The sequence below is a fragment of the Scheffersomyces coipomensis genome, assembly GCF_036884675.1.
Source record: "Scheffersomyces coipomensis strain NRRL Y-17651 chromosome Unknown DFJ63scaffold_6, whole genome shotgun sequence".
NCBI lineage: Eukaryota > Fungi > Ascomycota > Pichiomycetes > Serinales > Debaryomycetaceae > Scheffersomyces > Scheffersomyces coipomensis.
In genome coordinates, this window is record NW_027042897.1 from 655,924 (window position 1) to 683,251 (window position 27,328).

At 31.1% G+C, this 27,328-nt stretch overlaps 14 protein-coding genes across 14 annotated transcripts; 9 read left to right on the plus strand and 5 right to left on the minus strand. All coding sequences in view use genetic code 12, as the record gives it.

Annotated features, from left to right (window-relative positions):
• Positions 1–1,054: 1,054 nt before the first annotated feature.
• Positions 1,055–1,432, plus strand: DFJ63DRAFT_320505 (uncharacterized protein; the record flags this gene model as incomplete). Its single annotated transcript, XM_064907198.1, has 1 exon — positions 1,055–1,432. One exon carries the CDS (start codon positions 1,055–1,057, stop codon positions 1,430–1,432), a length of 378 nt encoding a protein of 125 aa, XP_064760484.1.
• On the plus strand, positions 1,397–2,489 carry DFJ63DRAFT_216682 (uncharacterized protein). The gene has a single exon (XM_064904127.1). The coding sequence runs from the start codon at positions 1,787–1,789 to the stop codon at positions 2,363–2,365; it is 579 nt and encodes a 192-aa protein (XP_064760485.1). The 5' UTR covers positions 1,397–1,786; the 3' UTR covers positions 2,366–2,489.
• Positions 2,144–4,765, minus strand: DFJ63DRAFT_216851 (uncharacterized protein). Its single transcript, XM_064904128.1, has one exon. It carries the CDS (start codon positions 4,479–4,481, stop codon positions 2,613–2,615), a length of 1,869 nt encoding a protein of 622 aa, XP_064760486.1. The 5' UTR covers positions 4,482–4,765; the 3' UTR covers positions 2,144–2,612.
• Positions 4,766–5,618: 853 nt separating this feature from the next.
• Positions 5,619–8,651, plus strand: DFJ63DRAFT_216629 (M1 family metallopeptidase). The gene has a single exon (XM_064904124.1). It carries the CDS (start codon positions 5,924–5,926, stop codon positions 8,594–8,596), a length of 2,673 nt encoding a protein of 890 aa, XP_064760487.1. The 5' UTR covers positions 5,619–5,923; the 3' UTR covers positions 8,597–8,651.
• Positions 8,652–10,790, minus strand: ASN1 (asparagine synthase (glutamine-hydrolyzing) 2). Its single transcript, XM_064904119.1, has one exon. The coding sequence runs from the start codon at positions 10,429–10,431 to the stop codon at positions 8,707–8,709; it is 1,725 nt and encodes a 574-aa protein (XP_064760488.1). The 5' UTR covers positions 10,432–10,790; the 3' UTR covers positions 8,652–8,706.
• Positions 10,791–11,515: 725 nt separating this feature from the next.
• DFJ63DRAFT_216670 (uncharacterized protein) lies at positions 11,516–13,347 on the plus strand. The gene has a single exon (XM_064904126.1). It carries the CDS (start codon positions 11,686–11,688, stop codon positions 13,261–13,263), a length of 1,578 nt encoding a protein of 525 aa, XP_064760489.1. The 5' UTR covers positions 11,516–11,685; the 3' UTR covers positions 13,264–13,347.
• DFG10 (putative polyprenol reductase) lies at positions 13,348–14,372 on the plus strand. Its single transcript, XM_064904120.1, has one exon. The coding sequence runs from the start codon at positions 13,432–13,434 to the stop codon at positions 14,326–14,328; it is 897 nt and encodes a 298-aa protein (XP_064760490.1). The 5' UTR covers positions 13,348–13,431; the 3' UTR covers positions 14,329–14,372.
• On the minus strand, positions 14,373–17,264 carry BMT7 (Bmt7p). The gene has a single exon (XM_064904121.1). The coding sequence runs from the start codon at positions 16,879–16,881 to the stop codon at positions 14,416–14,418; it is 2,466 nt and encodes an 821-aa protein (XP_064760491.1). The 5' UTR covers positions 16,882–17,264; the 3' UTR covers positions 14,373–14,415.
• On the plus strand, positions 17,264–19,121 carry DFJ63DRAFT_216667 (uncharacterized protein). Its single transcript, XM_064904125.1, has one exon. The coding sequence runs from the start codon at positions 17,647–17,649 to the stop codon at positions 19,018–19,020; it is 1,374 nt and encodes a 457-aa protein (XP_064760492.1). The 5' UTR covers positions 17,264–17,646; the 3' UTR covers positions 19,021–19,121.
• A 101-nt stretch (positions 19,122–19,222) lies between these two features.
• Positions 19,223–20,107, plus strand: VPS28 (ESCRT-I subunit protein; the record flags this gene model as incomplete). Its single annotated transcript, XM_064906453.1, has 1 exon — positions 19,223–20,107. The coding sequence occupies one exon, from the start codon at positions 19,223–19,225 to the stop codon at positions 20,105–20,107; it is 885 nt and encodes a 294-aa protein (XP_064760493.1).
• Positions 20,108–20,133: 26 nt separating this feature from the next.
• DFJ63DRAFT_216619 (proteasome regulatory particle lid subunit) lies at positions 20,134–21,176 on the minus strand. The gene has a single exon (XM_064904122.1). It carries the CDS (start codon positions 21,011–21,013, stop codon positions 20,159–20,161), a length of 855 nt encoding a protein of 284 aa, XP_064760494.1. The 5' UTR covers positions 21,014–21,176; the 3' UTR covers positions 20,134–20,158.
• Positions 21,177–21,338: 162 nt separating this feature from the next.
• DFJ63DRAFT_314919 (RNA methylation protein) lies at positions 21,339–21,728 on the plus strand (the record flags this gene model as incomplete). Its single annotated transcript, XM_064906454.1, has 1 exon — positions 21,339–21,728. One exon carries the CDS (start codon positions 21,339–21,341, stop codon positions 21,726–21,728), a length of 390 nt encoding a protein of 129 aa, XP_064760495.1.
• A 1,323-nt stretch (positions 21,729–23,051) lies between these two features.
• On the plus strand, positions 23,052–25,655 carry DFJ63DRAFT_289654 (serine/threonine protein kinase; the record flags this gene model as incomplete). The annotated part of the gene is made up of 1 exon (XM_064905244.1): positions 23,052–25,655. One exon carries the CDS (start codon positions 23,052–23,054, stop codon positions 25,653–25,655), a length of 2,604 nt encoding a protein of 867 aa, XP_064760496.1.
• Positions 25,656–25,841: 186 nt separating this feature from the next.
• Positions 25,842–27,012, minus strand: PIR1 (beta-1,3-glucan linked protein). The gene has a single exon (XM_064904123.1). The coding sequence runs from the start codon at positions 26,890–26,892 to the stop codon at positions 26,020–26,022; it is 873 nt and encodes a 290-aa protein (XP_064760497.1). The 5' UTR covers positions 26,893–27,012; the 3' UTR covers positions 25,842–26,019.
• Between the last annotated feature and the right edge of the window lie 316 nt (positions 27,013–27,328).

Here is a 27,328-nt window from a genome sequence, read left to right on the forward strand (position 1 = left end):
CCTGATATATAAATAATAGCCCTTGAACTAACTCCCAAAGAATACACTCATTTGGGAGTTCAAAAATTTGATGCTGCCGGTCAGAACTCTCTATTTAAAGATCAAAAAAATTGGAAAAGTTTAATAAATTTTACTTATAATCTCTTCTTCTTCTTCTTCTTCTTCTTCTTCTTCTTCTTTATTTATTCTTGTTTCGGTTTCGGTTTCGACGTAGTAGTTTCGGATTTTTTGATTACTTACATTTACATGATATATTTAGGTCAAATAATTACTAACTTAGTATAAGCTAATCAATATGTCCTTTTTTGAACCATTTGTATAAGAAAGAGTAAAAGTGAGTATTACCTATTTCTTATAAGGACCATTCAAGTCTATTCTATTCTTAATGTATATTCCTAAGTTTATGGTATAAACAGTAGCCGCTATAACTGTAGAACATCCGTAGTTAAATAGTACAATGAAGAGAGAGAGAGAGAGAGAGAGAGAGCGGCCCTCCAAAAAGTCATTTCTTGATACTGAACCCCAAAAAAGAGAAAATTATTTTAACGCCCGAAAGGGAAGAGAGCCACAGTTTCTAAACAAAGGCCACCCATACTAAAAAGTAAATCATTCCATACAGATGCAACCAATTAATCAAGATGGGGAATCATCATTGATGAATCATATTCAGGATATCAGTACTGATGAAGACCACGGTATAAGTAAAGTACGAAGTCGAAGTCAATCAATTGATCGATTAAAACGAATAAAAGAGGAGAAGGAGAAGAGTAGTAATGGGATCGTACGAAAGCCTGATGATGCTCATCCCAAATCAGAGAAATCAACTCAATCATTATCACAACAATCAATTGGTCAATCACCACGACCAGTACAACCTTCACCTCCCAACAGACTTATAGTGGATAATTCTTGGCACAATGTATGGTTAACTATACGAGAGTTATTCATATTCAATATGATTCTTGAAAATAAAGGATCAGTTGCAAGAGATCATGTAAGTACTTGATAATCAATGAAACCATTTTGGTTAACATTTTACTAACTCAATTTATAGATGGCTAATGAACGAACATTTCTAAGTTGGATCAGAACAGCCATGACCTTGGTTACATTCTCCATTGGATTTCTTCAAATCTATCGATTAGATATGAAATCAAATAATAAAGTGATAGATGAAACCACCGGGGAAGAATACGATATTGGTGATAAAGCTAATAAAGTATATCAATCCTTAGCTAAACCGATATCAACCCTATGTATTGTGTTGGGGATCTTAGGATGTATATTTGGATTAATAAGATATTTCCAAGTTCAATTCTTATTAATCCGGAATTACTTTCCTGCTACAAGATTATTTATTATCATATTGATTATAATTAATTTAGCCATGTTGATATTGTTGATTTTGTTGGATATAAAGTTAACTATATAGTTGCTTCTTCATTACATTACATTGGGCTATGTTACTGGTTATCGCGTCTTTTCATTATTTATTCATCCTCTCCTCATCATAGTGTTTCATATATACATCAATTACATCAATTCGATCATTGTAAATCCACAGTACATAGTTATTCGTAAATCTGTTATGAATACAAATACAGTTAAGACAATTTTTTTGGGGCGATTTTAAATATCTTTGTGACCACGCACCACAACTCAAATTTTGTCGATTTTTCATATTCCAAACTTAAAACTCAAACTCTAAAAAAAAGTAAGCATAGTAAAATATCTATCAACAAATATCAACAATTATCAATCATCATAGTATACACACACACACATCATGACTGATTACAATTCAAACACAGTAGCACAATTAAAAGACTTGTTAAAGGAAAAGAACTTATCCATTGATGGGAAAAAGGCCGAATTAGTGCAAAGATTAGTTGACTTTGATGATTCCCAATCTGCCCCAGAAGCAACTGTGGTTGAAGAATCAATTGAAGAACCAGTAGCTGAAACCACTGAAGAAACCGCTGCGGAGCCAGCTGTCGATGCCACTGTTGAAACTGCTGAAGGTGCTGCTGAAGATGATGCTACTTTAACTGTCATCCAACCGGCTCCAAAGGAAGAAGTTAAGATCTTAACTGCTGAAGAAAGAAAACAATTAAGTATTGAATTATTAAACAAGAAAATCGCTAGAGCTGAGAAATTCGGGGATGAACAAGCTGCTGAAGCAGCTCGTAAAGATTTAATCAGAGTTGAAAAATTCGGAGTTGAACCAGGTACTGCCTTAGCTCGTGAAATTGGTCTTGTTGATAAAAGTTTAAGTAATAGCAAATTCCATGGTAATAGAAGAAGATTCAGTAATAATGGTAATAGAGGTTTCAAAAATAAAAATAATGGTAAACGTCGAAATTAAGTTATAGGTGTATATATATTATTATGTTTGTAATGTAATGTGATGATAACCTCTGTATGTATTATAAAAAATAAAAAATATAGGTAAATAATTAAATAGTTAATAAACGTACTATTCTATTGGAAAAGTATATTGAGGTATGGGGTAATAAATTATATGGGGTAAAACACATAAACACGTAAAAGTAACGAAATACAAACTAAAACTAAAACAAAGACAAAAATTACAATAATATAAAAAGCAAAATCTAGTTCCTTTGTGGAATCAACTCTTGTTCCACAGCATCACCGTCAACGGCAGTTTCAAAATCATCTTCATCATCTTCTTCGTCATCATCATCTTCATCATCCTCCTCTTCATCATCTGTGATATCATATTGTGATGCATCAGCATATTCAATTGGATCATTGGCATTAGGATCTAAGATTATACCAGTATTATCTCTAATCCAAATTGCATACATTAATCCAATCATTAAAAAGTACTCTAAAGTTTGAGACCAAATTATAAATAAAAGATTAGATGAATTCGATAATGAAGCTTCAATTAATTGAGTTTGATAATTTTCCATTTCAATCTTATCATTGGGATTTGAAGGTAATGGAATTGATTTAACAATTGAATATACTAAATAAAATCCTGTTAAAAGTCCCGCTACTAAAGGTAAAATAAATATCACTAAGATTGAACGTTTAAATGCTGTCATGATTTTTTCAGATGTATTTGAATTCGCAGTAGAATTAATCGGGAATTTACTAATGATCTTTTTAGTTTTAAAATAATTAATCACAGATAATATAACCCATGCAAAGGGGTAAATACCAACCACAAATGATAAAATGGAATGGAAAACCGCAATGAATTTATAATTATTCGATCCTTTACCAACAGATGAAGGTTGTTGGAATTTATAAGGACTTGAAACAAATGAATTTACATCGATGAATGTAAATAATGCTAATAAAACAAGATTAATTATAAGCATGGTGAAAGCTTTTGAAATGGCCTTTTCAGGCATCATTCTATAATTTTTGGAATTACCATTATGATAATAAATTACTCCATACCCCATAGAAAATAATAATATAAAGAATCTAATCACAATTTGATAAGCTTGATCTAAAAACACTGTGAAATTTGCTAACCAATTTAAAATATAATAATTGGAAAAACTATTTTGTAAATAATAAGTTAATAATTTAAGGAAATTTAAAAATATGAAGGGTAATAAAGTATAAAAGATTAAAACTCTTGAAATTAATGAGATTGAATTCATATTATTAAATTGACTATCGATTTTAAATTGTAAAATATAATTTAATAAATATCCAAACATTACACAACTTATTAATATGATATATTTGGTTTGAGTATAAACCAAATAAAACACATAACTTAAGTAACCATAAGAATTTTGGAATTGAATGGGGACAGACATATCAGTGATTGATTTATCAATAGGAGGAGCAATATAAATACAATATAATCCTGATCTTTCAATGGGGAAATAAATATCAATATGATCGAAATTATCGGGTTCACCATCTTTCTTTTCTTCTTCAGGAGTCTTGTTATCTAACGTTATATAATCATTATAAATATCATGTTCATTGAATTCAGTATTACCATTTCCACTTGGTTTTAAGATGAATTTATTGGCTTCGAAATCAATTAAATCTTGATATAATTGAGCTTTATCTGATTTATATAAGGTCAGATATTCTGAATAAATGGGTAAATTGGTGAAATTCTTAATATCAGTATATTTAAAGATCAAGATGGGGAATTTCAACGTAGCAAGAACTGATTGATCAAGAACAGAGATTGAATCAACGTATAAACTAATATAAGCATCTGATCTTGAATTGGAGATTTTTTTAACTAAATTACAACTTGCCCCTTGAACATTGAAATTTGTATTTGGACTTGCTGAAATAGCATCATCTAAAGTTAAATTAATATCAATTTGAGGATTTGAATTTGGATTCGACGGATTAGGGTCTAAATCAGGGTTTGATTCTGATTCATCATCAGCACTAGCAGTTGCATTAACAATGGTAAACAAAAATAGAAAAACACTGATGAGCTGAGTATATATTCGATAAGAAAGCACCATGAGTTTGATGATTCAAGTAATGAATTGATTCGTTGATTGGAGCTAGAGTGATTAATACGCTGATGTTCTTTGATAACAGTAGAAGCGATTAAAAGGAATAAAAAAAAGTAAGATAACGAACCTGAGAAAGTTGGATATCACTGGTAAATCAGTTATGTGATTCGTCTAGATAGATTCTGATAAGATTGTCTAAGTGGATGATATCAAAACAGTTGAATTGAAGGTTGTTGCTGCTGCCTTTTCCTTTAAAATGATTGATTGACCGTCATTGAATGCTGTCTCCTCACCCTGTTCCCAATTCAGATAAAACACCGCAATTGGCGGTAAGGATGTGAATTTTATTAATTCTCGATGCATGGATGTTTTCCCTGTGAGAGCCTTTTAAACAATTGGCACAAACAAGTTGATTAAAGAACAGATAAAAGTAATGTGATGTAATTAAGTTATCTCTATAATCTAATTATTTTTACTATAAAATGTTTAATCGACGATCGTGGGTAACTGTGGGTCAATTACTGAATATGATAACTCCTTGGAAAGGAGTCAATTGTGGAGATTACGGAGTCAAATGGCCCCAATGACTGATCTTACCCTTACCCTTTCTCTTACCCCATCATCATCTAATAGAGTTATTTCAATCAGTGAAAAATTATTTATATATATATATAACTTATTGTCCTCAATTGTACAATATTATTTAAATTATTACATATCTTACTCTTTTCTCTTACTATTTTACAGTATAATCTTCAAGTGTTCTACTCTAATTTGGATTGATAACCTTAAAGGAGGAGATGATTATATCATAATACGACACAGTCAATGTCGCTAACGGATACTCCCAATTTGGAGACATTTATCCAGTCATGTGACTGATTTTCCTTGTGTAATCCTAATTGAGTTAAATTATACACTTAACTCTAGTTATAATTACAAACAATGAAGGCTTTGGGTTTATCTAATAGTTCATGATTATTGTTTATAATTTGCAACCAAGTCAATTGACTTTTGGTATAATTCAGATATACCACTAGTTCAATTGGAATTGGTCAGATCGGATCTGATAAATAGACTCCGTGATATCCATAATTATTCACCTAATCGTATAAGTTTCAAATACTTCCCATTCCATATATCCTTCAACTCCTGACACTATCACCAACCATGTTTACGATAATAATAATTTATATCCATTCAGTCAGATGGTTCATTCATCACAAAAGAATCATTTTGTTCTCTTTTTTAAGTATGCCGTTCCGTTACAAAATTTTATGAGGATTGGACGAAAAGAGCGAGCCGTGAAAAAAAAAAGAGTAAAATTTCTTGAAAGTATGGGGGAGCCAGGAGCCATATATATAACTGGTGAGATTTATTATTTTATTTAATTGGTATCAACAGTTTTCGATATACCTTTCCTTTCTTTACAAGATTATCGAGTAAGGATGAGTACCGTTACGAAGAAACCTTATTATGAGGCATTGCCTACTGCTTTAAGTCCTTATCATTATCATTTATCCATTTCTGATATTGATATTAAGGATGAAAAATTCAAGGGAAAAGTCGAGATTGATTTAAAGATTGTCGAAGATACTGATGAATTACACTTGAATTATCGAGATTTAATCATTTCAAAGGAAAATATCAAGGTTGAACTCGTCAATGGTGAAACCGTAACTATCATTGATATCGAATCATTACAAGAATTCAAACAAAAGGAATTCTTTATTGTTAAATTCAATCAACTTCTAAAATCATCTCCTGATTCATCCTTGAAAGTAACTTTGAATTATGATGGGATTGTTCAAACTAATATGGCAGGTTTTTATAAATCAAGTTATGTTGAAAATGGAGAAGAAAAATTCATGTTATCAACTCAATTTGAAGCTACTGATGCAAGAAGATGTTTCCCTTGTTTTGATGAACCATTATTAAAATCAACTTTTAAAGTTGAAATTGAAATCCCCGATAAATCTTGGATTGCATTAGGTAATACTCCAGTTGAATCAATCACTAAACATTCTACTACTGGTAATGAAATCTATACATTTGAATTAACTCCAATCATGTCAACTTATCTTTTAGCTTGGGCTGTGGGTGAATTCGAATATATCGAATCATTCACTGAAGACATTTATCATGATAACAAACCATTACCATGTAGAATCTATACCACAAAAGGAGGTGATCATCTTGAAAATGCCAAATTAGCTTCTGAAATCACTCCCAAAATTGTGGATTATTTCTCCAAGATTTTCGAAATTAAATATCCATTACCTAAATTAGATTTAATTGCCGTTCATTCTTTCAGTCATAACGCTATGGAAAATTGGGGTTTAATCACTTATAGATCAACTGCTTTATTATATTCCGAAACAAAATCAGATCCATCCTATAAACAAAAAGTCGCCTATGTCGTGGCTCATGAATTAGCTCATCAATGGTTTGGTAATTTAGTTACTATGAAATGGTGGGATGAATTATGGCTTAATGAAGGGTTTGCTACTTGGGTAGGTTATAGTGCTGTTGATTATTTATTCCCAGAATGGGATATTTTCAGTGGTTTTGTATCGGAATCTTTACAACAAGCTTTAACTTTGGATGGATTAAGAAACTCTCATCCTATTGAAGTTCCAGTCATTGATGCGTTAGATATTGATCAAGTTTTCGATGCTATTTCTTACTTAAAGGGGGCTTCGACTATCCTTATGATTTCAAATTATTTAGGTAAAGATCTTTTCTTAAAAGGGGTAGCCTTATATCTTAATACTCATAAATATGATAATGCCACTTCTCATGATTTATGGAATGCAATTGGTCAAGTCTCCAATAAACAAATCGATCAAATTATGAATGAATGGATTAAAAAAATCGGATACCCAATCATTGACGTCTCAACTTCAACTTCCAACGATTTAGTTTTAAAACAATCAAGATTCTTAAATGGTGGTGATGTCACTCCCGCTGAAAATGAAACTAAATGGTGGATTCCATTAAGTATCGCCAGTGGTAAAGATGTCGATACATCTAATATCATTGATTCATTCGAATCAGAAACTTTAATCATTGATAATTTCCCCTTAGTGTCTGAATTCTTTAAATTAAATAAAGATACTACTGGTGTTTATCGTGTTAATTATTCGAACGAAATCTTAGAAAAGAATATCTTACCTTTCTACTCTGAATTAAGTGTTAGAGATAAAGTGGGGTTAATTGCTGATTCAACCGCTACATCCATTGCTGGTAATAACTCTACTGTTAGTCTTTTGAAATTAATTAAATCTATCAAACATCAATTAGGTGATGATTATTCCGTGTGGTTGGAATTAGGTAAGAATTTAAATAAGTTGTTGACGGTCTTCACTAATGATGAACTGTCACCCTTATCAACAAAATTAACTTCCTTTGTGAGATCAGTATATGAAACTAAGGCTGAACAATTGATTTCTGATTTCGGTTCAGAAACGAAAGAAGATTTCTTAACTGTTAAATTAAGATCGGATATTTTATCTCATGCTGGATTATTATCAATTCCAAAAGTTGAAGCCTTTGCTCTTGAATTATTTGAACAATGGACTACAACTGGTGAGATTGATCCATCATTAAGATCATTTGTTTTCTCTACTATCGCCCATTCAACTAAGTTCAATGAAGATCAATTCAATCTTATCTTTAAAGAAATCACTAATCCAACTTCTTTAGATTCAAGAGAAGTGGCCTTAAATGCTTTAGGTCATATTAATAATAAGGAATTATCCACTAAATTAATCGCTAATTTCTTAAAACCAGAAATTATCCCAATCATGGATAGTCATTATTTAGGTATTCCATTATCGAAAAACTCCTTAACTAAAGAATCATTCTTGGATTTCTTTTTAACTAATTATGATCAATTATATAAATTAATGTCAACCAATATGGTGGTATTGGATAGATTTATAAGATTCACTTTAGGAAATTATAATAAGACTGAAATTTATAATAAAATTGAAAATTTCTTTAAAGGGAAGGATATTCATGGGTTTGAAAGATCATTAAAATTGGTATTGGATGATATTAAAATTAATCAAAATTGGTATAATAGAGATAAAGATGAAATTGAAAAATTTTTATCCTAAGAAATTTCTACAAAGTTTTTATAAAGTTTGATTTTTTTTATATGTACAACAAAATTTTTTATTTCAAAATAAATTAAAATTAATTATAAATAAATAAAGTTTAGTTTAGTTTAAACTTGATCAACTTTATGATCATGAGTAGCAGCATATCTACCGGAAGGATCTTCATGACAACCCCATTCGGCTTTTGGAATCCATCTCATAACGGTTGTAGCAGCGATTTTAGAGTTTTCAAAAACAGAATCGAATTTTAATCTATACCAATAAGCTTCTTTGGTAGTTGGAATATCAGATCCCCATTCTGGTTTTGGATTAGCAAATTGTTCATCACTAATGGCTTGTTCAGCATAATCTTTTAATCCATCAATCCATGAATAACCAACACCATCAGAGAATTGTTCCTTTTGTCTCCACAAGATTTCAGATGGTAAATATGGTTCAGCAGTTGGATCATCACTGGTATCAAAAGCTTTTCTTAAAATGTATTTTTCAATCTTACCGGCCTTTTGATCAATTAATTTATCTTCAGCATTAATGTTCATACAAACTTCTAAGAATTGTTTATCTAAGAATGGAACTCTAGCTTCTAAACCCCAAGCCATAGTTGATTTATTAGCTCTAAGACAATCAGCATAATGTAAGTTTTTAACTCTTTGAACACATTCTTGATGGAATTCTTTTGAACTTGGTGCATTAGCAAAATATAAATAACCACCAAAGATTTCATCAGAACCTTCACCTGATAAAACCATTTTAACCCCTTGAGCTTTAATTTTTCTGGATAATAAATACATTGGAGTTGAAGCTCTAATGGTAGTGACATCATAAGTTTCTAAATGATAAATAACATCATCTAAAGCATCAATACCTTCTTCAATAGTGAAAGTATGAGAATGATGAATAGTACCAATGAAATGAGCAACTTTTTCAGCAGCAATTAAATCTGGAGCACCTGGTAAACCAACAGCAAATGAATGTAATCTGTTCCAACCACTGGCATGTAAAGAACCTTTATCATCAACACCGGATAATTCTTTATTAGCATCAATACCTTCTGAAGTAATAGAAGCAGCGGCTTTTTTGGTTTCTCTAGCAGCAATAGCAGCAATTAATGAAGAATCTAAACCACCTGATAATAAAACACCGTATGGGACTTCTGCCATTAATCTCTTTCTGACAGCTAATTCCAAGGTTTCTCTTACTTCTTTATAATCGACTCTCTTTTGAGGAATCTTGGAAGCATCCCACCAAGTTGGATCGAAATATCTTGTGATTTCATCAGTGTTTGAATCATAAACATGACCTGGAGGGAAAGCAATAATTTCATCACATTCATCGATTAAACATTTCAATTCAGAAGCGAAATATCTGGTTTTAGGAGATTTGGATGATTTACCGTAATATAAAGTGGTGATACCGATTGGATCTCTAGCAGCAATGATTCTATCAGCTTTAGCATCATAACATACCCAAGCAAACATACCATCTAAATATTTTGGAGCATCAATACCATATTTTTCAACTAATGGGATGATAGGTTCACAATCACTCAATGATTTAAAACCATAAGATTTGAATTGATCTCTTAAATGAATATGGTTATAGATTTCACCGTTAACGGCTAAAGTGTAGTTTTCATCTGGAGAAGTGATTGGTTGAGCACCTGAATCTAAACCAACAATGGCTAATCTTTCATGACATAAGATGGTGGAGTTTTGGGTAACGTTACCAGACCAATCTGGACCTCTATGTCTGATTCTTTTCGAATATTGTAATGCTTTTGATTTAAATTGTTCAACCTCTGGTTGTCTATAAGCTGCAAAGATACCACACATTTTCTTATCTGAATCTTTTATGTCTTTGTTCTCTATGATTTAATGTGAATAAGGGGGCAAAAGGATTTGACTAGCACAAGCTATAAGTCTATAAACAAAAAGAGTAGTTGTTGGTATTAAGTTATTGAATATTGAAAAATCAGAACTTTTCAAAATTTCTTGAAAAATTTATTTGTCTTATATAAAGTTTAAATCTTCTATGACTGTTGGACGATTTTCCCGCTCATTTCTGTAAATTTTGTCGCATTCTTTTTTTAGTGAGTCAGAGCGAGTTACGGGGTTCGGTGGTTAGTATGAGGTCACACCCCGAGGTCGTACTTAAGCCTAGAAGTTCCGGGTACTTGTGACCGCGATTCACTCCACAAAGCGTAAATAACAGGCCCGATGACTCAACTTATATATACGAATTGATAACAATAATACTGGTTAGAAATAGTAGAGAGAAGGGAAAGTTGTTTATGATATATGAGTTGAAGATGTGGTATTTGTATGAAATAAGAGATCAATCAAGATATGGTTAGTTCTACCGAGATTTACTTAGATTAGACCAATTGATGTGAAACATATTTATGATAAGAGATGAGATGAGGTAATGCTATTTGATCATTGATTATACAGTTGTTTCAATTTGGTCTGACAATGCAAAGTTAGTTTCGTTGTATTTGGTTATGATATCAACAAACTATATAGAAGTGTAATAGTATGGTCAGTAGTCTTTTAAACAGATAATATATAAGTAGTTGGGTGATAAGTAAACCGTTGACGAATTGGAGGAGCGAGGGAGCGGCAGGCGGGAAATTTCCTAATTGGGAAGAAGTGACTTTCATGACACATTGCAACAATTATTCCTTTAGCAATACGTTGCAAATTTAAAGTAAAGTAGTTGGTATAGATAAAAATGACATTACTATTCATTCACACAACAGTTTACCCTCTTGTCTAGCCGGCGTATACCTTTTACTGATTAACCTTTTACATTTAATGAAGAATAACATATGACATCCCTGCTTCTAAACCCCTTTATATTCATTACAGTGTTGTAGTAACTCTTGTAAATCAAACCACCTATAAATCATTGACTTCTAAAACTTCAATCATCTACATAAGTGTCTATATCTGCTCCGGAATGATAAGTTAAAAATCCGATGTCGCAACATTTTACCACGACAAAACAAAAGCCGAAATACGACATGATCAAGAGATATATAGCCCCACAACTAACATGATCTCTTATTATCAACTGTATAGACCTCAATGGCTTCATTTGCATCAGCGGCCGCAACGGTATTGATTAATGTACTCGTGGTGATACAGATGTTGTTCCTATGGCTTGCACCGAAAAGTTTTACCGGTGCTGCTTGTGGTCTTGTTAATAATCAAGATATAGGAAATGATCAAACTGCATTCATTGAAATTATCAGTAAAACCGGTAATATCTCACAAGAGTTTCCTATATTGATCTTTAAGTATACTGATCTTGATAAGTTTCAGACTTTGCCTACGGTAGATGAATATAAACAATCATACAAGAATGATAGACAATCTTTACATCTGAGTTTGATCGATCCCTTAACATCAATATTTAACTTGCAACCAAAGGAAATTATCGATGTTGACTATTTCAATGGATTCCTCATTAAGGATGAATCAACAGGTGAATCTAAATTTAATATGACAGTACATAATTCTGGTTATTATTGTGTTTATATGCTCCCAGCTCACGATTTAAAAATCTATAAGGATATCAAATTCAATTTTCACAATTCATTTGGGAATTTAAGCAATTGGGGATACATCCTTCAAACTCAAGCTAAGTTTGCATTCCCCTTAAGTGTGATAATACTTGTATCTTTGTTTTATTACGTTAAGAGATTTAAACGGGATGGTGATAAATTACTAAGCTTTGATTCTGTTTCATTTATTTCTAAAATTATAATCGAAGACATATCAGCATTGTTCACAGCTTTGCAATTGGGTCTTCTAATTATATTATATATATTGAACAAATGGCAACTCAATCGAGCAAATGTATTCGCTTTATTGTTGTTTATGGGTTATAAAGGATTTGGAGTTGCAATTTTTTATTATACAACCCAGTTTTTTGCCGGTTATGGAGTTTTTCAACTGTTTCCATCGATCACCATCATTGACATTATCAAAAATAAAATGATACCTGAAATTCTTGTTATTACCAACTTAGTATTAATACTTTGGGAGAGTTTCTGTTCTATTCAATTACTTGATTTAAGTCCATTTCATAATAATTATGGAGTTACTGCAACTTCTATTATGTTTATTGATAATTTGAAATCATTCCTTTCATTTATCTTAACCATCTTCCCCTTGATCTGGATTTCACTCATTATAAAAGCCTATTTTAAAAAATTTGGCAATTTACATAGCTATAAACAACAACTGTTGTTGAAAAACTTGAAACTTAGTATGGTCTGTCTAATGTGTGCATTTGCTCTCCCTACTCTTCTAATTGTGGTTTTAGGTCTCCATGCCATCAAAGAAGTAAATCCAAGTATTGAAGATATGAAAAGGTTAATAGTATCTTATATGGGTACAATGATACTTCCTGAAGAAAAGGTTCAATCAGACATATTCAAAACGAAATTATTTGAATATTTTAATTTGAAATCAACTATATTAACGATGGTCTGGGGTGAGTATATTAAGTTCTTTCTCCTCATTGGGATTATGTTCATCATGTGGATTAAAGATAATAGAGGTATACCTGTTACAGTGGGAGGAGGAGAAGGAGAAGCTCCAGCAGGTGGAGAAGTTCCTGAGGAGATTGAGTTAATGGATTCTCAGGAAGTTTATTAATTTCTTTTTATTGGCTTTATTTATTTTAATAGCTTGTAATTTAGACTATTATGAATATACGGTTGTTGTAAAAAAAAGTATCACAAGCGAAAATTAGCAGTCAAAAAAAATTGATCCAAAATTGTTTTCAGCTCTAATTTATTGTCACCATTGACCACATATATAACCATGACAGAACATTGGGTTGTAGATGTGACTGGGGTCGAACGACAGAATTACATTGTTGCTGTTGGTTACATTTTCATAATCTCAAACATCATTTTAGTAAAGTTCTACAAACCATTGAATAACTTGTTATTACATGGGAAAAGCATAAGCAACAAAGCTATCAACGATTCAACCACCAAGACAACGTTTCTTAAATCGATAGTCGATCAAGCCGTTACTCTCACGGTTCCAAAATCATGGTTCACTCATTATTATGTGGTATTCTTAGTGTTATGTCTGTCAATTCAATTGTTCCCAACTTATGTGGATGTTGTTCATAATGATTTGGTCACGTTCAAGAATATTAAATTGATTCATTATATAATGTGGATACAGTCTCTCAGAAGAGTTATTGAAAGCTATACTATCACGAAATTCACCAGTAAATCAACTATGAATTTCAGTCATTACTTCGTTGGTTTAGCTCATTATGTATTAATTTCCATCAATTGTTTTACAAATTTATCCCTCTATAAAGATTACACGTCATCTATATTTCAATCATTGACCTTGGTGGACATTGTATTACTTATATCGTTCACACTATTATCCATAGATCAATTTTCAAGTCATTATCATTTATCAACCTTAAAGAAATACAGTATACCCCATAAATTTCACTGGGTATCCTCACAACATTATTTAGATGAAATATTAATCTACACCGTGATATTGATATTCAGTCTTAAGCATGGATTTAATCAAGTTTGTTGGTTCAATCAACTCAATTTCATCTTAGCTTGGATATTCGTTGTAATCAATTTATCTATAAGTTCAATTGATAATTATAAATGGTATAAACTTAAATTCGGTGATGAATTTAAATTAAAATGGGCGATTATTCCGGGAATATTATAAATACAATGTTTATTTAATTAATTATTTATTTATCTAAGTGTACAATATATATGAGTGTTTAATAATATGGGGGGTGCTTGTTTGTAATTAAGCATCTTTATCTTTGACAATGTCTTTTTTGGTATCATCGATTGGACTATTTTGCTTTGGAGGATCATGATGTGGTTTATCTTCTAATGGTTTACCTTGAGCTTCTTGTTGTTGTTCGACTGGTTTATCTTCCGTTGGTTTATTTTCAACTTGTTTCTCTTTGACCGCTTTATCGGCTTCCAATCTACTATAATTTGCCTTTCCATATCTTTGACAATATTCTTCGGAAGCACGAATAGCACATCTATTATTAAGATCATAGCCTCTTAATCGGAATTTATCATCAGCATTAATGATATTCTTTTCATTAAATATAGATGGGATTGTAAGAATATAATTTAATAATCCATGAATATGAATAATACTAACATCATTATCAGCAGCAGATAAAGTGACACCCATGTAATCGTTGAAAGTCACTGGATGTTTCTTTACATCTTCACGCTTAACAGGCACTTGATGTTGTTTTTGTTCTTCCTGTTCCTGTTCCTTCTTTTCTTGTTGCTTTTGCTGTTGCTGTTCCTTTTGTTGTTCTAATTTCTGCTCTTGAGCATTTTCTTTTTGTTGCTGTTGTAATTTTTCTTCTTGCTGTTGTTGTTGCTGCTTTTGTTTTTGTTCTGATTCTTGTTGCTGTTGTTGTTGTTTAGAAGCTTCAACGGCATTAAGATGTTCATCGGTTGGAATATGACTGAAATAAACTTTATTATATAATAATCCATTTTTAATAATGGAATGAATATCCCAATAAGCAATTGAATTTGGAATAAGAACATTTCTACCATCACATAAATTTTTATTATCATTAACAGATTGTGGAATTAATTTCCCATCTTCATCTAATTTTGGTGTTACCCAAGCAGGAATCAAAGCATCAAAATCAAAATAGTCTGATATATCACTTAATTTATAATAAAATTTCTTAGTTTCAGGATTATAATCTTCAATTAAAATGATTAAATTGGGTCTGTACATTGATTCTCCACATCCACAATCGCTTAAATGAGCTCTGGCCCAACCAACATAAGCTTGTCTATTAGGAGGGAAATCAAATGTCTTTCTAATATGTTCAGGGATTAATTCATCAAAGGGAAGTGAAACTAATTGAGTTCCCCCTCTGATAGGTCCGATGTAATCATAATCTTTTTTATCTGATTTTTGTAAGAAATCACATACACCAGTATCAATTTCACAACTTAAGATTTCTAAAGGTCCGATTGAATATATAAAGTTGATTTTGGAATTACCTAATTCTAAACCTTGATCGATTTCTCTATTTTTGGAAATGAATGGTGTCCAATTTTTCTCAATATTAGCAAATGGATGAGATCTCTTTTTAAGAACATCTAATTTATTAGAGAATGGTAAATATTGATGCATGACGCGTTTCATATCTAAGTTTTTCAGTTTCATGTTGAAAACAATGATTGGTTCATCAAATCCTAAGGGATTCTTTCTAGTAAGAATTCTTGGATCTTCTGGACCAAAATAATATTTATCATTTGGAGTTTTCAATTTATAATCAATTGGAATAGGTAAGATTGAAGGATAAGTTACATTTCTGAATGCAATTGTTCTCTTTAAGATAGTTGAAGTATAGGAACCATCAGTATTAATTACATTTTTAATGGTATTTTGTTCATAAGGTAAAGTTAAGGTTGAACCTTTAATTTCATTCCAATGTTTATCAAACAATTGAACATAAAGGAAACTTACAAATGATTTATTGGCAATACCAGTTGGAGTATATAATACTCTACTAACCATATAATGACATTCATATTGTGGTAACCATACGGAAGAACCGGCGAATCTTAACCATTTATGTTCATTTGGAATATCTTTTGATTTGAATTTCTTTTCCGCTTTCCAAATCATATTAAGATAATCAGGAGTATCCTTTAATGCCTCATTGAATAAAGAGAAATCTGCATCTAAGAATTGTTGATCTGAAATTTGAAAGAAATAATCATGAGCAATTCTAGGACAAATATCTTGTAAATCAAATTCAAAATTTTCAGGAATATCTTTAATATGTTGATAAGGATCAGTAAAGATCTTTAATTGTTTCAATTTATAGATTGATTTATCATCACTAATTTTATTATTGGCTTTACCCAATACATCATGTAATAATCTTGAATCAATTGGAAATGATTCAACTTTATCATAAGAATCTAATTTTTGTAATTTATCCATTATAGAAGCAGGATCTTCATCCAAAGGGATTTTATAGCCTGTGATATAGTTATAGATCTTGGACCATCTTGAATCAGAGAATTCTATTTTAGAATTGAAGTTATATCGATGAGAAGCAGTAGTTATCCTACTAGCAAGATAATCATTAGTGGGGGATATGGCAGTATAGATGAAGGAAAGACCAAACACAAGCAATATTAGTATGGTGACGAAGGCTGCGCCTAGCTTTGTATATCTTCGAGATAGCAAATGGGGTACACTAACCATTGTTAACGGTATGGGATCATATAAAGCAAGATAAATGGGAGTTTGCTGTTCTTGATTGTTGCAAGCAGCGACGCCAAAATTTTAAATACAAATTTTATTTTTTTAGGCGTTCCGGTTTCGTCAAAAATAAAAATTTGTGTTTGTCATTTTTGATGTCTCTTACGATCTTTTTTTTAGCGACTTAAGCCTTTAGAGGAGGAGGAGGAGGTGGAGGAGAGATTATCGGAGAAGTTTACACGTAATCCATAAGAGTTAAGTTCTATGAATATGATGTGGTAAATACGTAAAAGTAAGTTATTCTGTTCTGAAGACATTAAAAGAAGTAATTACGTTACGGAGTAGATCTTATGTCTATATCGTAACGTGACATATTTATCTTATCCGTTCCCAACAAATTAATTACTAGCATAAGTTCTATATAATTACGATGAAATACTACTTATTAAACAGTTAATTGTTGGTAATTCTACGTATCACATCCATTCTTATATCAAGACTTTTTCACCAAGTACAACTTAAGTTGAAGATCTATAACTATAGTAAATCATTAAAAAGGTCTTAACTATGTAAATCAGTACTACTAATTTAAAAACAAACGTCGTGTATTATGTTCAAAACTTATCCATCCTGCATATACCGGAATATAAACAAAAGATTTCAAAACACTGATTCCTTTGATGCAACCCAAAGTAAGAGAGCTAGCCAATATCAATACCCTCCATCCCCTTCATCAGTCCATAGGTTAGACCGTGATAAACTCCTAACATGTTCACTCCTAAGGTCCAATCGCCAGTGGCGGTGAATTTGGACTCCATAGGATCAAGTGTGATAAGAGGTTGTCCCGGTGTAATACGAAGTCTACCCCGAATTCAAACTAAATTAGAAGTTAGATCAACTTTACCAGGTAAATCATTTAAATTAAGATATATAAGTTTGGAATTAAGAACAGTTCAAAAAGTTGGAGTTCCTTCCAAATTAGGAAGTAATGATGCCAGTCGTGATTATAAAATATATGAAATTCCTACTCTTTATCGACCTCCAATGGCTCAAACTTATCAAGATATAATTGGATTGGATATACCAATTTTAATCCCATTACCAAAAGATATCATATCAAGTGGTGTATTTCCCAATTATAATGCCTATACTATTCATCGATTGGTTATCAAAGTTTCTATTGGTGATTCCATTGAAAATGAAATCAATTATGTTTTTCAATTCCCTATCCCTATCATCATTTATGATTCTTTACCATTATATGGTCAATTCAATAAACCAGTATTACAAACACTAAGTACTAGTGATCATCAAGTTTGGGTAGAAACATCATTACCCATTTCATCATTAGGGCCTAGAGATTCATTCACATTAAATGTTAAATTAATCACTAATTATCTTAATAATAGTTTAAAACGAAATATAAAATTATCAAAATTAACCTTACAAATTCATGAAATTTTAGAATGTTATGATGGTGGATTACCAAATAAATCAACTAAGATCTTTAGTACCAGTGAAACATTTGGTGAAGATGGTCATAATCCAAATAATACTATAACCACGGAGGGATTCAATTATCAATTTAAATGTAAATTTCCTTATTATAATGATTATTTACGATTATATGCTAATAAAGTTGAAACCAAAGGAGGAAGGAAATTCCAATATGCCGAAGATATTCAACAACAAGCAGAAGAAAATCAAGAATTTGATGAAAATGGTCAACGAATTAAACTTAATGTTAATAAAGTTATCCTCACTAATTCATTTATAAAAGATGGTAAAATTGAACCAGGAATTCCCTTAACTCATACTCAAGGATTCACAACTCGAGGGAAATTCTTCTCAATCCGATATGAAATCCATCTTAAAGTTAAAATCATTAATGCTAAGGATTTAGAATTTTCAATTCCATTAACAGTTTGTCCCTTCGATAGAATTAGTAGTGATTATTTATTACAATGGATTACAGATGAATGTAAACAAACAAATTTACATTTTGGTCCCGATATACCGAATTTAGTATATCATGCTGCAAATTATAATGAAATGGTGGATATCTTTCAACAATTTATTGATCCTCCAAAGACTTATAAGAATAGTAAAATTGATTGGATTAAATTAGGTTATAATATATAGATAGATAGATAGATAAAATTGGGGAAACATAGCAAATGTATATAGAGAGAGGGAAGCTAAATGCAGGATAATGTCGTATAAGATTGTATGTATGTAGCTGTGTCGTTTGTAATTTTGCGACATCTCCACCACATAAAAAATGGGGATCTATCAAAGACAGGTCTTAACTATTATATAGACATCAATCAAACATACAGGGACAATGTCAGGTACATCACTGTCTCCATTATCATATGCTCCCACAGCAACTACTTCGTATACCACCAGTAAGAATCATGAACAGTATCATGAAGAAATCACCAAATCATCATTATTAAAAACATCAACTCATAAGAATATCTATGAATCATTAGCAGAAATATATCTGATAATACCTACGTTGGAACTATTAGAAAATTCATTTTTAAAGGATTTCATCACTGATAGAGAAGTGTTTACCAATATAAGTTATCGATTAATCAATCAATTCCAAATAATTGTCAAATCTTTCAAAGATAATGATGAGAAATTATCATTATTACAAGAAATACTTAAAAGTAATCTTACACCAGATACTTTACATTCTGATTTAAGTAATTTTCTTAAATTGTTTGCTATAAAATTCAACTTGACAAGTAATTCAAAGGCCATAAATAGATTAACTGTAGGTGTACCGGCAACCATTGAACATTTAAGTACACAAGTTGAAAGTTCAAGTCATCATATCCCACCTCCAGTCATAGTTGCTAGTTCAAGTGGAGATGGATCAATAAATACTACTAATGCAACTAGTAATAGTACATCTAGTGCTCGATTAATTGCTGAAATAACAGGGAATTTCATTACTTGTATGGATGCCGTTAAATTAAATTATCGAACTAAAGATCAATTACATCCTTTATTAAGTGATTTAGTTGTAAATTTAAATGATTTAATTGAAAATAGTAATCATAAAGTATTGGAATTTGATGGGAAATCAAAATTAATTAATTGGTTAATCAAAGTGAATAATTTAGGTGATGTTGATGAATTAAATCAATCTGATCTGGAATTATTTTTAAATGATTTAGATGCTGCTTATAAAGGGTTCTACTCAAGTTTAGAATAAGACAGTATGTATATATATATATATATGTTGTTTATTAATACATAATGAGATCTATACGATGGATTCAATTTGTTCTGAGTAATTCAATACATTTTTAATAATTGGATTTTCCTTTATTGGTTCATTACCTGAATCTAAATCTAAATCTTCATCTTCTTCTATTTGATCAAAGTAAATATTACCATTTTCAAATCTCCAATTATTTATATTGAATTCTTCTAATAATTCTTTTTCAAATTGACTATCTGATTGTTCTTGAGGGAAATATAATAAATTTTTACAATTATTAATAGGTAAGAATTTATAAGTCTTTTCAATTGATTTTGAAATTTCAAATCTTAAAGCATGAATCAAAGTATCTATGAAATGTTCATATTCAAAACATGGTAAATTAGTAGTTTGATTTAATAATTTCCAAATCTTAATATAATTACCTTCCATTAAATTTCGTTCTAAATTGATAGGAAATTGTAAATATTTATCTTGATCGATATTATATTGATTTGAATTATAAATGATTTCCAATTCAATATGGAATTTAGAAATCAACCCCTTTGATAATAAATATAAAAGATTTAACGATATAATCTTAGTAGTATCAGTATTTAATTCATGTTTATGATATAATTTCTTATTTAAATAAAATGGTTTCAATTGAGAGAAATAATTTTCAAAATTGGTATAGTTATGAGATAATAATGAACTTAAAACACCAATCTCAAGAATCCTTTGACTGATTCTTAAATCATTAATCTTATTTTTATTGGTATTATCATTTAATAATGGTACTAATAAGTTATGTTTAATTAATTCAATCCGAATTGGGGGTAAGATCTTTTGACATTGGGTGTAATCGCCTTGATCGAATGCTTTGTACAATTCTTCAGATAACTTTTGTAATGGCATGGTCGGGATATGATGTTGATGGAAGTTATGATGTGATGAATTGATGGGTTATGACTTGATACTATGGCTAATTGATTATACAACTGTTGCCACTAAATTTCCCAACGAGAGAGAGAGAGAGAGATCAAAAGAATTGAAAGTCGTGTGCAAATGTCAAAAGAAAAATTATCGGCGCTACCAATTTATTTGTCTCGTGATTGAGCACGTGATTCTTTGGAGATGATTTTTTTAAGTTTTTTTTTAGTTACTAAAAATTTTAGAAGAAGAGCATTGAAAATAATGATGGATTAATAGAATTAAACAGTAAAAGGTGTTAATATCAACGATGAAATTCTTAACTACTAACTTTGTGAAATGTCCTATTAAAGGCTGTCAATCCTCATTAGATGCTTTTCCTTTAAAATATGAAGAATGTCAATTAGCTCAAGAAGAACAAGAATATAATCCTGAATTCTTATGTCATATGTTAGAAAGATTAGATTGGAATGCTATATTAAAAGTTGCCCATGATTTAGGTAATGATAGTTTACCACCAACCAAACCAGAAGATTTAGATCCTATAATGGAAGATGATCAAGCTATCTTAAAGGATTTACATACTTTATTATTGGAAACTCAAGTAGTTGATGGTAAAATGGTTTGTAAGAATTGTCAACATATTTATTATATTAAGAATTCTATACCTAATTTCTTATTACCACCTCATTTATGTTAGGATAATACTCAAATCAAAGCAACTGTACTATAGTCAAAGGTCTAGTTTAAGGTCAAGATCAAAGGTTTGATCTCACTAGATCAATTCTCATATCATAGAAATCATATGTAGAATATGTATGCATATATTTATTTTAATAAATTATAAGTCATTTAATTAAATGGTTAAACTGAATTCCATATGAATACGTACCACTTCATCGTATATGTGAAAGTAGAAATTAACCTTAGGTTTACCCCACTTACTCTCTATTCTCATACTATATAAATATTATGCTTATTAACAGACAGTTAATAAGTGAAAATATGAACTCATTCAGCCATTCCATTAGTCTAAATTGACGATAACTCAAACTACTATCAATAGCAGTTTCTCTAAGTAAACTATTCCTAAGTTTTGTTGTATAGCTTAATATATACGAATCATAAGCCTTCGTACACCCCTACCGCAGTACTTAACAGGAAAAAGAAATTTCTAGTGAAATGGTAACTTCTAGCTTTCCTCTTGTTGTTCTTAATTTTCTTGGGTTCATTATAGAAAACTTAAAGTTATTATTGTTAGACAACTTGTGTTCAATCATAAGTTAGTTTTTATATTCATATTCATTTAAACGTGTTGTGTAAATAGTTACCATCTTTGTTGGCATTTTATTATCTTACAGACAGACACCACACAAAATTTAGTCTCGTTTGTCATAAAATCAAATCAACCACCCACCAGAAAAATAAAAGGAGGTTCTCACCCCAAAGAAAGATTTACAGCAACACTATTAAGGCTTTGCTTCAGTAACTTTCTATCATCAACATCACATCACATCCATCCATCCATCAAATCTACGCTGGCTAGTGAAGTATAGTATACTAGTGCTACTTCATCTCATCCCCCATTCTAAAGACATTCAGCCCCCTTTATCGTTCCAGACTTTTTATAAGCATCGTTTGACACCTTTACCTTAACGAGTTTCATCTTGGTTTAACCATCATTCCCCCTTTATTACTTATTCATAACCTATTCATTTAGTTTTATTCATCATATTCTATCGTCTGATTTATGTTCATTATCTCTTACTGATTGCCATTCCCTTTTCATCTCGCTTTTTTCCCACTTAACTCAATCTACTTTCTCCATACCTAATATCATTCATTTCAAATCATGGTACTATTTCATGCTAATCATTCAAATTCAGCAACTGCAATCATACCTCCCTCTGTTAGCAATGACGTGACTGAACCAACTCTTCAAGAAGGATCTTCATCTACTTCAGATCGTCAGTTCAATAATCTGGAATCATTGAATCATCAACTGACTTTACATCCTCCTGCTATGATAAGATCTGATACTTCTGAATCTGGAACTCCAAGTAGACCTCTATCAAGAAATAGATCAAGATCAATATCAATATCAAAATTATTATCATTCAATTCATTGACTGGTACTAATGAAGATCAACATAAATCAATACATGGATCAACTTCTCATTCACCATCATTAATTCAAGATGCTACTAATTTCATGAAATTTAAAGGCCTTTTTAAATTATCTTCCACTTCGACGGTTAATTCAACTAATACTACACCTATAAAGCAAAGTGAATCATCATTCTTAACTACTCCAAGATCTGATCTGGATTATGATGATGTTACAGATTATATCCTTGAACTGTCAGACAATAATAATCATTTACAATCATCACCTAAGAAATCTCCCGTAGGTAGAAAAAGATCAGTTTCATCCCCTCCTACAAAGTCACATATTCATTCAAATTCAATCTCAAATCAAACTATACTTGAACATGTTAGTTGTGAATCTCTGAAGAAGAATCAAACTAACCCTATTGAAACATCAGCGTCATCTACTCAATTAGGAACCACGGCTAGTTCCAGTAAAAATACCAATAATAGTTCTAATACTACATCATCAAAAGAATCACCAGTCGTGAATTCAAATTTATATTTTGCATATCAAGGTTTACCTCCTCATCAAACTTCAAATAATCAACATCATCATTTACAAGTCAATGATGAATCTATAACTACTCATGGTGATGTTTCTATATCGTTAAGGCATAATGATTCTGTCTTTTCGTTAACTGATTCCGGGATTTTAAAGCCTCCTTCAAAAGCTCACCATAAAGTTGAAGAATCACCCATCTCAACTCCAAAATTAACTCCCGTATCAGATAGTCATCATGAAGAAGATGAAGATCGACAATCAGAAGATTTGAGTGGTAATGAGGTTGGCATCCCTAAAATTCCGCTCGTGGTAAGTAAAGCTCTTGATTTAGAAACTCCATCTCCTCAAAAAGAACCTAAGATTCTTGATCAATCCAATACTTCCACCAGTATTGTTGCATCATCATCATCAAATAGTACATCATCTTTCCTGAGAACTTTAAGAAGAGTCGCGTCAGCTCCATTAGTTCATCGTCTATTGAGTGATTCAGGAAAATCTTCTCCTGAACCAGGTAAATTATCAGGTAATGATCAATTAAAAGCTAGCAAGGAAGAAGAATTTGATTTAAATAAACATATTGGTGAATTAAATAATTTCCAAGGTAATAGGCCAAGAACTTATACTCAAGAAAGAATGTATTCAACTGCCTCTACAAAGATTGTTGATGCTCAAGTTGGACCTGAATGTTTTGAAAAGATTAAATTATTAGGTAAGGGGGATGTAGGTAAGGTTTATCTTGTTAAAGAAAAATTATCAAATAAATTATATGCCATGAAAATTCTTTCAAAGAAGGAAATGATTGAAAGAAATAAAATTAAACGTGCATTGGCAGAACAAGAAATCTTGGCTACGTCAAATCATCCCTTCATCGTTACTTTATATCATTCATTTCAATCAAATGATTATCTTTATCTTTGTATGGAATATTGTATGGGAGGAGAATTTTTCCGAGCTTTACAAACAAGAGAAACCAAATCAATTTCAGAAGATGATGCAAAATTTTATGCTGCAGAAGTTACGGCTGCTTTGGAATATTTACATTTAATGGGATTTATTTATCGTGATTTAAAACCTGAAAATATCTTATTACATCAATCAGGTCATATTATGTTAAGTGATTTTGATTTATCAAAACAAAGTGAAAGTACTAAAAATCCAACTATTTCATTTAATAAATCTTCAAACCATACTTTAAGTAGTATAAATCCTAATCATAATACCAATCATAATGGTCCTACTATCGATACTAAGGCATGTATTGATGGATTCAGAACCAATTCATTTGTGGGAACTGAAGAATATATTGCTCCAGAAGTTATAAGAGGTAAAGGTCATACTAGTGCGGTTGATTGGTGGACTTTAGGTATATTTATTTATGAAATGATTTATGGTACTACTCCATTTAAAGGGGCCGATAGAAAAAAGACATTTGCCAATATTTTAAAGAAAGATGTTAAATTTAACGATTCATCATTAACATCATCAAATTGTAAAAGTTTGATTAAAAAGTTGTTGATTAAAGATGAAGTTAAACGTTTAGGATCAAAAACTGGAGCTTCAGAAATTAAAAATCATATTTTCTTTAAGAATACTCAGTGGGCATTATTAAGAAACCAACAGCCTCCTATGATTCCAGTCTTAACGAAGAATTCATCATCTACTTCATCAAAGAAATATGAAAAAATAATTGATAATGAAGAAGATTCAACCACTTTAAACTCTAACTCAACTTCAAATGGAAACGCTGCCAAAGCATCCACAACCACATCGACCAATAAAACAAAAGTTATGGATTCAAATGATCCATTTGCAAATTTCAGTTCGGTTACCTTACATTATGGTAATGAATCTCCAGCAGGTATTGATAACTCCACTAGTCAAACTGTGGCGGAAGATACTGCATTTTCAAGTGTAGCTTATACAATGACAAGTAATAGAAGTCCCATGAAACAAAAAGGATTCTTAAAAAGATAATGATTTAAAAAAAAATTAATGATGATGACTATGAAATCATATGGATTATGTATTTGCCCTTTTTATAATAGTTAGAAGACATTTCATATACAAGTTTTGTTTATGTATGAGAATATTCGCAGAGATTTGTAGAAATGAAGCGAACAGTAATAAATTACTACAAATTTTAGTGCAAATTTTTTAACAAATTTAAATATTTTATTGTTGTGAAACCCAAGCCTATATAGTAAAAAAATTTTAGTGAACTATAATGTAACGAAACGAAAGAAAAGTATCGTGGAAGAAGAAATGGAAACTAAGGAGATAATATATCCCTTATCTAGTGTACTTTTGATGATGATGATGATAATGATGATGTTTATATTTAACAAGCAACTAAATCAATGACGCTTAATTTAACTGGTTCACATTGAGCAGCAACATTTTCATCATATAAGTTGTAGAAATCACCTGATAAACATTGGTAAAAGACATCTGAATCACCTAAAGCTAAGAAACCATCAGAAGTAACAGACCAACCAGCAGCGTAAATAGCACCGGCTTGTGGTGGTGGACCATCGAATTGGAATTGTCTGTTAGCAACAATAGAACCAACTCTACCATGAGAATCAGTTAAGATAGATCCATTTAAGGTCATAGCTAAAGAGTTTGGAGTAAGACAGGCTTCTGGTAAACCATCAGTGATAGCTTCAGAAGAAGCAGTTGGAGCTTGAACTTGACCATCAGTAATTTGAGAAGCACCAGTAATAGTAGAAGTAGTTAATGTGGTTTGGTGTTGAATTTGACCATCACCAATTTGATTGACAACAGAGGCAGTGGTGGTGGTTTGATGTTGGATTTGACCGTCACCGATTTGGTTAATAACTTGAGCAGCAGAAGCAGTAGTTTGATGTTGGATTTGACCATCTCCTATTTGATTAATAACTTGAGCAGCGGAGGCGGTGGTTTGATGTTGGATTTGACCATCACCAATTTGATTGATGACTTGGGCAGATGAAGTAGTTTGAGCTTGGATTTGACCATCATCTATTTGGTTAACATCTCTTTTGGCAGCAGCAGTGGCTGAAGCAGATGTTAAAGTTAAAATTTGGATACCGAAACTTTGAGTGTAATCAGTTGAAGCACCAGAATAAGTAGCAGTTGGCGTCAAAGTTGAGTATGGTTGACCTGGAACATAATACGCAACAGATGTGTTGATTAAAGTAGCAGCAATAGCTAAGATAGATGTGTACTTCATTTCTTATTTGTTTGTGTTATGTGATATAAATTTAAGTTGATATAAATGTAAGTTAGTTAACTTTCCTGTTAGATTGTATAAGTCAAGAAGATTGAAGATGATAAGAAAAAGATACAAGAAATAAAATAAATTCTGAAGTCTTTTGACCAGTATTTATAATGTTTTTGGATCAACCCCTTTTCACTATTGTTTGATCCAAGAACCATGATCCGGTTACTCCTTGCATTCTCTATATAAACAAATTACTTGATTAACGGACTGGATCATGCTTCTAAAATGATTTATGCTGGTTCTCATAGCCTAGTTTAGAAATTATTAGGTTTGAAATTATACATCTATTAATAAAATCTAAATATGTTGCAAGTTGAAAGTTGAAGGAAAGGGTTTGTGACACCTTAAAGCTGGTTCCAAATCACTAAACAGGTAACTAGACCAG